Source organism: Neodiprion virginianus, chromosome 7 (assembly GCF_021901495.1).
Source record: "Neodiprion virginianus isolate iyNeoVirg1 chromosome 7, iyNeoVirg1.1, whole genome shotgun sequence".
Lineage (NCBI taxonomy): Eukaryota > Metazoa > Arthropoda > Insecta > Hymenoptera > Diprionidae > Neodiprion > Neodiprion virginianus.
In genome coordinates, this window is record NC_060883.1 from 23,926,691 (window position 1) to 23,937,919 (window position 11,229).

The following is an 11,229-nucleotide window of genomic DNA, read 5'->3' on the forward strand; positions in this document are numbered from 1 at the left end:
AGAGATTTTTCCAATATGGCCTAATGTCGCGGTGAATTCTTTCAGGGTCGAAACAGGCTCCGGGCAATCGACGATGAACTGGAAAGCCTGTCACGTAACGAGGCCGATAATCCGGACGAAAAACGATCACCGAGCCGAGAGGATTTCGACAGGATATCAAGGGTCACTACGGACTCACCAATCGTCCAGACAACCGGCCAAGGCAGTCTTGGAAGAAAAACGATCGAGTCGCTCAAGGAGATCGAGCGAAACAGGCAGCTCCACCTTGCCAAACAGGGTAAGTTATCGTACTGTCCAACTACCAAATACCGCAGAACTTCATTACTCCGAGCTGTATTGACAACGGGTTTACGGATCATTCACAGGAAGTCAGGTGATATCCGAGGAGAGGCGGAGGGTCGAGGAACTGAAAAGACGGGTTCAGGACGAGGTCCGGACCCAGTGGGAGGAGCGAAAAATGAACTGCGCTTCTTTCAACAGCGTCGAATCTGGAGAAGAGTCGTCAAGTTATTCTACCGGCGGTCCGACGGAGAGGTGAGTTTCACCCTCTTATTTTTGTCCCAGTTTTACGATCATGGATTGACTGTTCCTCTAATACGCTCGATCGAAAAGTCTAATGAACCGCTTTCTTCTACCCGATCTCCGAATCGTTACAAGTACCGAAAGTTTTTTTTACTGACTGGAAGCGTCACGAGTAAATGGGCTTAATTATCAAGAAAAGCTTTACACCGATTGGTGAGAAATGGAAATTTTTTGAATTCCCGTTTAAAGAAATGATCGGTATAAAATCTGGTAATCTGATGAAAATAAGCAGTTTACGTACACCGCTTCTATTCAGATTCAAAGTAACAGGTTTGTTGTTTTAGAACTTTTTTTGTTAGCTTGTATCAGAGGCGTGTGACTGGTAAAATTTATCAGTACCAACGCATAACTTACGAGGTAGTCATAGATACTAGCGTAGGAAATAGATCGAGTCCCGAGGCGATATCGTCTGATCGATGAACGAATTGGTGCTAGTGCAGAATGCATAAACGTGTGGTACAGTATAACGCTTCTCTGCATGTCAAGCAGCACATTCGTAGAAATTATCGCAAGTTATCGGTGAGCTGACTGTGGCGTGTTGACTCACGTTGCCAGAGCCGATGATGATTTTGCGAGAGAGAGAGAAGAAATAAAAAAACAGGCAGACAACTGTACATCATAGAGGAATATAGAAAGCGAATTCAGGCTAGAGAGTGGCTTGTGCGGAGTGATCGAAGAGGGACGGTGGGGCGTGTTATCGCCGCCGATACGATATCGGCTACCTCTTGCTTTCGTCCCGTGTCCATACGTTATTATATCTGAGTGTGTCGTTGCGATGGGTATTAGCGCGTTGCGAGGTAGCGGATGATGACCGTCTACTCCCAAAGCCGACAGTAACTCGGCGATAAAAGTTAGAAAATCGAAACCGACGAGTCGATAAATTAGGCCAAGGCGGATCGCCGGTTAGCTTTTGACGCTAAAAATGATCAAAGTTTAGTGTTTTGGGTGACGCAGTTCACCCGCCACTCGAGTCCAACAACAAGTGAGAGTGGCGAATTCGCGAGTGCGGATCAGTTTTTGATGCACGGTGAAAGAAATTTCCCTAGAAAGATCAGAGACAGTTCGAATGTTCGTATGCATATTGGGTTGAGAATTCTGGGTACTCACCAGGGCTGATATTTGACGACGAAAATGTGCGATTAGGACGATATGAACCTCCGTCAAACAGGTGACGTTCTTCTGACCGAAGCAAGGTCCACCGGATGCAGCGTAATAACGTACATAACGAGTCACAGGTGGTATCTTTGTGCGAAAGACTGGCTTTTAGAAAACTGTTACAAACCGGCGCGAGGATTGACGATCCGAGTTTACGCTCGAATTTCGTAAGTCTGACTATAACGTCTTTTTTCACTTCTCTTTTCATTTCTCAAAGAGCGGGTTAGTCTTTGAAGTGTAATCAGCAGGCGCGGAAGAACATTGAACGGCTCATTAGACTCGTTTGATCTCAATATTGCCCTGAATTCGAATTCGAAATGCAGGTTCGTTTCGTATTTTTTTATCTAGCGGAAGCGGAAGCAGCGACGGGGCCGATGGAGGAACCAGCGAGAAACTTTCACCCGGGAAATCGAGTCCTGGACCGAGTCCTGGTCCTGGTTCCGGAAGCGGAGGAGCTGGACCCTCCAACGGAAGTTACGCTCTGCTTCAGCGCGGCAATGTGAGTCTAATTTTTGTTTCGTGTTAGAATAATTTTAATTTCAGCCAAAACCCACGCAGTCAAGCCTTTAATATCTCCGGCTAGGATTTGTCAAAGTCATTCACAATTACAAAAGTAATTTGAATGTTTCTAAATAAAATCTTTTCGGCGCAAAAATTCCGTTTTCACATCTCACTCCTAAAAAACTCGAATTGCTTCTCCCAGCTCTCTCATGCTTTGGCTGCTAAAGTTTCATCAAGCCTTCGATTGCGAAACGAATTACTGTTTGTCAGGTGACGCTGTAAGTCACGGACAGTGATAATAGTCTCACATATTTTTGGCATCGTTGAAGAAAACTAAAATTATTGTTTGTTTTCGTTCGGCTCTTTATTACACTTTAAATTCACACCATCTGTCATTTTTGAGGTAACGTAATACGATTTATCTATATCTATAGACACAATATCGTGAAAATTTCACAATTGGAGAAGGTGGAAAAGAAAATTCAAAATCGTAATATTACTGCTACCATAATTTACTGGTAATAAACTAATGAACGAACAATTGTTCGGTCTCTTCCTGTTGTTGTACCGAAATTGTTGTTTACTCTGCGATTCTCTTGTCTCCTTGTCCTCTTCTCGTCTTCTCGCACCGATCTATTCTCGAGATAATAGTTGAGGATTTCCGGGAGGGCATTTGAGCAGGGGAGGGCGTCTAAACCTATTTCTAGAATAGGCGCGTTATATCGGGGAGATTTTCTCGGATGAAGAGTATCCACTCGTCGTTTCGGTACAAGGAGCACCTGCTCTAACTTATCGGGCAACATTTCTCGACACAAATCACGTGGAATAAATAGAACACGTGTTTCTGAATAAATCAAAAAAATTTGGAAAACAAGAAGAAGAAGAAGAAAAAGAAACTTTTCCTGTGTACGCATAAATCTTTTTCAAGCGTTGCCAAACTTGCCAAGAAATTTTGCATTACTCGCTTCAGAGAAAATACTGAATCATCCTGCATCGGTCAGGTGCGTTATGAGATTTGCGACTCGAGGAGCGCGCGTCGCAAATTTTCATGTTTTCCTGTCCGACGCCTCCAGGTACTTAAATAAAACCCAAGGCTCTTTGAACTCGGCACCGTGCAATGTTAATTATTACGACCCGGAAACCACAAAGCGGCGACGACACTTTCATGTAGCGTAGGTATAATAACCGGTAAGCTATGGGGTATGAAAAGATTATAACGAAATCCTTGCAGTTTCTCGCGTCTTTTCTCTCCATAATGCATCGTAGTTTATAGCCAAACCACTTACATCGGTATGAATTTCAACGTGGTAATAATAGACGGTGTATTATATGTGTATAAATTTTATGGTTGATCGTGGGTGGGGTCGTTTATAAGCTGTCAGCAGCTGTCTATGAAGATAAAAACGAAAAACAAAAAAAAAAAAAAAAATAAAAGACACCGAAAAACAAGTAAAATAGAGAATAAAACATACGTATTTTCGCGATTACGTATGTATTTCTTGTTTTTTGAATTTTTTTATTTTTTTTTTTATTCCGACATCCCTTTTTTCATCCATCGTCTCGGACATTTCAGATTTAATACACACTTGTAGACAGATATATAAGCGAATAAAAATGTTACTCGACTTTAAACATTATATGTATTTACAAGCGTTAAGTAAATTGTTGCGTAACGTCGAATCGTACCGCTTTGGACTTATAATTACGACCACGTTATAATTCCACGAAAGAGAGAGAGAGAAAAAGTGCAAGCACACCAGGTAAGAAGATGAAAAAAATTTTAATCTATGTTTCGTATGTACGTTATGGCATACGATGTGTAGAAAGTTTTCACACCGCGGTCCTCAAGATCATTGCATAACCGGGTATGTATGTGTAAGTTATACGTGCATGCCCTCACGTTGTCAACGCTTTTTAGATGAAAACTTTGAAATACTGCCAGGCGTGCGTGAAGAATCCATTTACGCGTTTCAATGAAAATACCGAGAGCCGAGGTCGCTGGCAGCTGATTCTAACTAAATATCCATCCAACGTGTCCTAGATTTCGGTGTACAACGCGCGTTGTCCGAGGACTGGATGTTCAATCAAATTAAACTTCGTTGTATATGGTATACATACCCTCTTCTTCACGCAAACACGAATCTAAGAATTATATATAGACCCGCGACGATGGAAACGTTGAACGATGAATCCTGAAGGCTTCCTTTCATTCTGTAATTTATCAAGATATAGCACAATTTCAATGAAATTTCGGAACACCTGACTCATTTCTTTGCTGCACAAATTTCATTCAATTCTTTACATCTTCCAAATTCTCGCCATTCTTTCCACCTTAGTCATTATCTTTGTTCCTTTCTTCCACATCTCATCATTATCATACCCTCTGTATTGTTCTGCACACCTTAGACTCGGAATCGGCAAACCACGCGATTATACCGAATAAGTCGCGATTGTTTCGCCGTTTGGATTGCGGTGAATATATAATTACACACGTAGGTTGGTACTTGCTCGGATGCCTCGTGTATGCGTAACCCGGAGGCCTATTCGGGGGTGGAGGGGCGTCGCGACGCATCGACGTCGACGCGGGAATCAAACGGCCCCGATCCTCTCATCGTCAGTGCCTTCGGCAACGCGTTGACGTCCGCTAGCACGCATTTACCAAGGAACGAGCAATCCTCACGATTATTATAAGTGCCAGTTTCTTGCACAACTGCATACCTGTTCGTGGTGAAATATCTTGTTGTGCTTGCCGGTCGCGCCTCCGCCTTATATATATATATGTATAAAATTGTACATGTATACTAGAGTTTGAACAATTTTTTCACTCCTCTCGTGAAAAAATTTTAAGTATTTTTAGCGAGGGTTAATCAATCGGCGTTTTTCGAGTATAACTGTTGGCAAAAATTTTTTTTACCGTTCACTTAGACGAGACTCGTCGACGCAATTATGTCCCTAATATGGATTAACTCACTCAAGTATGGAAGAAAGAAGAATCATGTGAAGAAAAAGCACGTGAGTTTCTTATAATCGATTGCGTGGGTTCATTTTTATTTATTTTTTTTTTCCATTACTCATGTTAACTTATCTGCATGACATCGAAAGAAAAATAATCTTCTATAATTAGACTTGAGAATCGTTTGTAATTTATAGCGGATAGATATTGTAGACTGAAAAACTGAAAGGAAATTATATTACAATATTGATGATAGTATAATTATTAATAAAAAAATAAGCATATATTTTAAACCACAAAAATATCTTCCAAATACCGTCGATTGTTATAAATATACTTTTTCGAGTTTCATTTTGAGCGTGCAATTTTTTTTTTACAGAATTTCTTTTTCTTGACTGAAAACTTGCCTATGTCGTCCCTTATTCGTGTTCTTAATTAAAAATTTGCAAACTGAGGTGCAAGCTGGAGAGAAGTTGTGTAAAAACAGGGAGGAAATGTCCATTGTCCAATCGATTAAGATCAGTCCCTTCTCTTGTTCTTCATTAGCTTCTTCTTCTCCTTACTCAATTGAAAACGGGATATATTCCGTTTCAGAAACGGCCTCCATGAAAATATGCAGAAGGCAGTTGCAAGCAGCGATTGTTCCGACTCAATAAAAACATGCACGTGAATTCGTTGAAATTGCAGTTGTAATAAAGCGTTTGCAGAATGTGTATGAAAAATTTCTTCACCGCCTTTGTTCAACTCTTCATATTATGCGTATGGCTGTGAACTAAGAAATGTGAACGAATCCAAACCGCGCTTAACGATCTCAAGTTTCGCGAACGCGGTTTAATCCTACAACCATAATTTAAGCACTTTGCACGCGTTGCAATCTGTTCGTTGTATTGGTATAATAATTCTCGACTAAAACCTGTACAACATTCTAAACTGGTTTAGTCAGCGGCATAGTCTAGGATCGATTTCGGAATGTGTAGGTAGATATATATGTTTAAATAGAAATACATATATACATTTTTTATTTTTTTTTTCTTTTCTTTGCTAAAAATATTCGTCGCTAAGTTTTGAGCCTGGATATCTAGGTACATATGGAAGGTCTGTGTATATATATACACGTACAGGATTTTATGATACATTCTTTTTTTTTTAGATTCTGACTATTTTTCATGACTTTTTTTTAAAACGAGTTTCTTTTTTTTTTTTTTTGTCATCTTATTCTCTACTGGAACAATAGGTACTGATTTGCAATTAAGAAAATTAAACACCGTATTACGGAGCTAAAAAAGACTCGGGTGTGGCTTATAATAGAATATTGCGGAAGTGACGGAAGTTATAACGCTTGAAAAAACATTTTAACTAGCTCGTCAAGATCCGTCAGCTGCAGTCTTGTCAACGGGATAGACACCTAGATGTATATATACATATGGGTAAACATAGAGTGAGGCACAGACAGATGCACCGATATACCTACGTGCCGGTACACATAGCGTTCTATTTCATTGTAAAATGAATTTTACAAAAATAGCTCGTGGCCCGGCGGCAGCACGCAGCGTATAAACGTATAAACATGATGTATATGTTTTGTATGAAAAGAATGTATATATTTGCCCGAGCCGTCACTCTTCCGCAGATCACTGCGTATGCATGTATAAACTTTGAGCTTTGCTACGTGAAAGAAAAAAACAAGAGATGACCTAAATATCAGTAATCGATAATGTTTTTTCTTATTTTTTCTTCTTTGATTTGTAGCCGAGAGACGAAAAACGGATATCATCCGAGGGCGAGAGGACCAGCAGTAACAGCGGAGGTATGCCTGACGGAACCGGAAGTCGACCTCATTCGCAAACGTCCAGCGAACTCGACACTCTCGGACCGCTGCGGCCGCTGCAGCCGGTTAAGCATCGGGAAAAGCCGAAATTATTGCAGGTGAGGGTGACTTTGGATCTACGAAAGATCTGATTTTGAGTTCCGGTAAAGCGCGTGACGTCAGACCTTCAAGTTTTACCGATTGAGTCGTATTTCACGATTTTTTCGACCCCTGAGCGACGGAATCGTCTCGTACTTTCAGAAATGATAGCGCTGATGACAGTGATTGTCTGCTCACTTGGATACGTTTACAAAATCGATGAGAAGTACCCCAGAAAACAAGGAACTTAGCTCTACGCGTAGAAAGAAGCCGTGTGTCATAACCTAAAAAGCTAGTTGAAATCAAAGTCAAGTGTATAATTCACAGTCTTTACCTTCAATTTTCTAAATACGTGATTATCGAATAGAAACCTAATGACGGATCTTGTGATCTTCTTAAGTTTAAATAGACTTCTTTACACGGGAGATGAAGAAACGGAAAAATACGATTCGTTGGTTTTGTCGATAAAACAGGAAGACAGATAGACATTCCCCTTATTTTATTAAGCGCGGGAGTTGAGGGACGGATATTCTCAACTAAAAGTGAGTCTCGATGTGAATGTTGAAAACTTCGTGATGAGATGAAAATTAACAACTCTTTGGCATTATTATTATTCAAAACAAATCATCCTATTAACTTGGCTATGATCAATTTTTCCAGATTTTATTTCATCGCAAAGTGTACAATATTACAATAGTACAATATCCCACAACAGTTTGAATGCGGGTTTTCATGTAATTCCATTACAGCAGCGACCGCTGACTCGATATTTGCCGATAAAATCGGAATCCCTCGACCTGAGGCACCACATCGAGACGGCCGGACACCAGCTTCAACTTATCCACGACGTCTCCGTCGACACGACGACATGCTGTGGCTACCTCTCAAAAATGAGCAAGAAATTTCACCACTGGAACAAACGGTGGTTCGTCTTCGACCGGAAGCGGAAAACCTTGTCGTATTACAGTGACAGCTCAGCGAAAAAGGCTCGCGGCCTTGTCTACTTCCAGGTATGAGCGATTTTAATTAAATTGAGGATTTAAATTAATTGGAAGTACCGTCTGGATCGTAAATCGTTGAGACCAAGAGATAAGAAAATTGTTTCGGAAGATCTTCTACAGCGTTATTTGTGACAGTCATGGTGGTAAACATGGTGAAAGGATAGCTCGAATTATCCGACATCAACAGTTTGATGAATTGTTCTACAATGAGAACGTTCAAAATACTCGAACCCTGCTGTTTTTCATTCGATTCTAATGTTTTGGGATTATTTTGTCCGCCATAGAGATTTCTATACATACTTTCGGAAACATTTTTTTACAAACAGTAATCTCCGGATCGGATAAGAATAGATTTTTAAAAGTACGCTACAGCCAATGTTCGTCATCAATGTTTCCACATCAAACACGTGATGTCATGTGGGATTTGTTGAATTTTTCGTGCAAGTGATTTGAAATCAATAACATTTATTACATTAATTGGTTCAAAAGCAGCAGAGTTTGATCATTTTAGACGTTCTAGCCTACAACCTTTTCTTAAATTATTGATATCTGAGCTTGTGTTATTTGGATTTGCTGAGCATCATTTACGATCACATATTATTGATGTTATTTAACTCGTCTCGCCGTCGTTGACACAAATAACACCTTTGCAGCATTTTTAAACGGTTTTTCTTATCTCTTTCTAACTGTCGACCCTGAGGACTCATCCTTGATTTGGGACGGAGTTGACTTTCCGAATTTGAAAAGTTCCGAAAGTGCCGAATTCCGAATTATTTATTGGCGAAACTTGAAGTAAAGAAAACAAACTTTGAAGAATCAACAAAGTTTCGAATGGTCGGAAACCCGATGGCTTGTGCAAGTTTCCGAAAATTCAAGTTACGATAGAGCAAAATTTCGAAAAATAAAATTTCGATAGAGTAAAATTTGGAAAATTGAAATATACTCACACAGTTTAATTTACTCAACGAATGGGTGTGAAAATTGAGAACCACCATCGGAACTTTGACTTACTGCAGTTATGCCCTTTCGAAACTTTGCACTTCCGGTACTTTGAGCTTCGGATTTCGGACCATTCGAAACTCGTTAGAGTTTGATTTCTTCACTTTAAGTTTCGCCACCAAAAACTTTGGAATTCGGTGCTTCCGGAACTTTTCAAATTCGGAATGTCAACCCCGCCCCCTTAATTTCGAGCCTGAACCTTGTCACTAACGAACCAAGATATCTCTCGACCGTCGTGATTTACTAACTCCGTCTCCAATCGCAGTCCATCGAGGAAGTCTACGTGGACCACTTGAACAGCGTCAGATCACCGCAGCCATCGCTCACCTTCATCGTCAAGACGTCGGCCCGACTTTATCACTTGATGGCGCCGAGTCCAGAGGCGATGCGAGTTTGGGTGGACGTCGTTTTCACGGGTGCCGAGGGGTACCACGAGTTCGACCACGGCGTTTGAGGGAAAAGCCGAGCCGACTCGACGGCTGCAGTAATTTATCAAGTTTTTATTTTTTTTCATCACGACCTTTCGCAAGCACGATCGTTGCGTCGATTTTTGCATTTCCCTGAAACTTTGGGAAGAGACGCGCTTTCGTCTAATCCCTCCGTCTCTGCAGGTGACTTATCGAGAGGAACCGGAGAAAGCGAAAAAAAGTTTATAGCGGTGTCCAATTCAGCGACAATAAATTTCATTGTTATCGCGTGTACTGTATATATTGATATATTTACATACCTAATGGGAAAGAAATATATATACTATATTTACACGCATTTTTTACACGTTGTAACCAATGGTGCCACGATTCGTTGATAATAAAAATAATATTAGTAATAACAGTAGTAATAGTGGTAATAGTAATGATTATAATATCCGAAGAAGTGTGACGAGGGCATTATTAGATGAATCATGGGTATACGTAATATGTAATTGTGTATAATCAAAGTATTGTTATACACATCGTGTAACAATGAAGAATGAGAAGCGTTTAATTATTGATAATATGGAAAACCTTCCGTGTCTTGTACCGAGATAAACGATCGACGAAGTCTTATTATGCTAGTAAATATATATTATCGATATATTATATTATTATTCTATCGAGTCTGAGAGAATTTTTGATGGATGATAATTTTTACATAAAAAAAGCTATGATCTAGTCTTCCAGTAAGCAGAATAAACAAAGCGGAACAATAAATACAAGAAAAAAGATACATTTTGAGAAAGGGTATTTACAGCAATTAGTTCGAATGGATTATATTTAAGCTGAATTCTTGCAGCTCAAGGTTAGAATGACCAGCTCTTACGTAAATCGTATTATAATAATAAATAATACGACAGGATCAATTATGTATAATTATATATGTAAATGATCTGGAATGAACCAGAAAATGAATTATTTTACCAATATGATTGTACATACTATGTTATACATGAATGTAATAAAGATTAAGATAAGTCACTGTGAAAATTTGCTACTATTGAACCCATACTGTATCCTCGTTTTTGTGAACGTGCATTCAAAGGAGACCCTGGTTATAAGTGTTGTAAAGGGTACTTGGAGAATGATTTGGTTCTTCATTTTTCGACCAAAAATTTTGGGTCTCCGATTCGATTTATTTGACCTTTTCCTGACCAATTGGACCTTCAGGAACTCAGAAAACGCAGCGAAAAGAGCGTAGGACCAACAGGAGAGAAATGGCGAGCGAAAAAGCACCTGCTGAAAAATGTCGAAAACACAGGTTCTCGTTTTTTGGCTGTAACTTTTGATGCGTTGATCGCAGCGTATTGGGACTGCGCCCAATCGATGTCTCTCGCAAAATTACGTCGGAATAGTGCATGAAAGAATTTATTCCAGCACTTTTCAAAATCGCGAAAATTTTCGCCAAAAATGCAAAGGGGTTAGCCTTACTTTTTCTTTATTTTTCGACCAAAAATTTTGGGTCTCCGATTCGATTTATTTGACCTTTTCCTGACCAATTGGACCCTCAGGAACTCAGAAAACGCAGCGAAAAGAGCGTAGGACCAACAGGAGAGAAATGGCGAGCGAAAAAGCACCTGCTGAAAAATGTCGAAAACACAGGTTCTCGTTTTTTGGCTGCAACTTTTGATGCGTTGATCGCAGCGTATTAGGACTGCG

General features: G+C 40.0%; 1 protein-coding gene and 1 long non-coding RNA gene across 2 annotated transcripts in view; one reads left to right on the forward strand and one right to left on the reverse strand.

Moving 5' to 3' along the window:
- The window catches only part of LOC124309090 (pleckstrin homology-like domain family B member 1), a 30,108-nt gene extending 19,548 nt beyond the window's left edge, over positions 1 to 10,560 (forward strand). The window contains exons 8-13 of the mRNA XM_046772344.1: positions 46 to 277; positions 366 to 534; positions 2,086 to 2,236; positions 6,941 to 7,117; positions 7,847 to 8,107; positions 9,363 to 10,560. Of these exons, the coding sequence (XP_046628300.1) occupies positions 46 to 277; positions 366 to 534; positions 2,086 to 2,236; positions 6,941 to 7,117; positions 7,847 to 8,107; positions 9,363 to 9,551 (1,179 nt within the window). The 3' untranslated portion in view covers positions 9,552 to 10,560. The remainder of the gene's footprint in view (positions 1 to 45; positions 278 to 365; positions 535 to 2,085; positions 2,237 to 6,940; positions 7,118 to 7,846; positions 8,108 to 9,362) is intronic.
- On the reverse strand, positions 2,726 to 4,857 carry LOC124309102 (uncharacterized). The gene is made up of 3 exons (XR_006909170.1): positions 4,619 to 4,857; positions 4,357 to 4,449; positions 2,726 to 2,941 (listed from the first exon to the last, which is right to left on the reverse strand). It is a non-coding gene; the product is annotated as an uncharacterized LOC124309102 (long non-coding RNA).
- Positions 10,561 to 11,229: the final 669 nt, after the last annotated feature.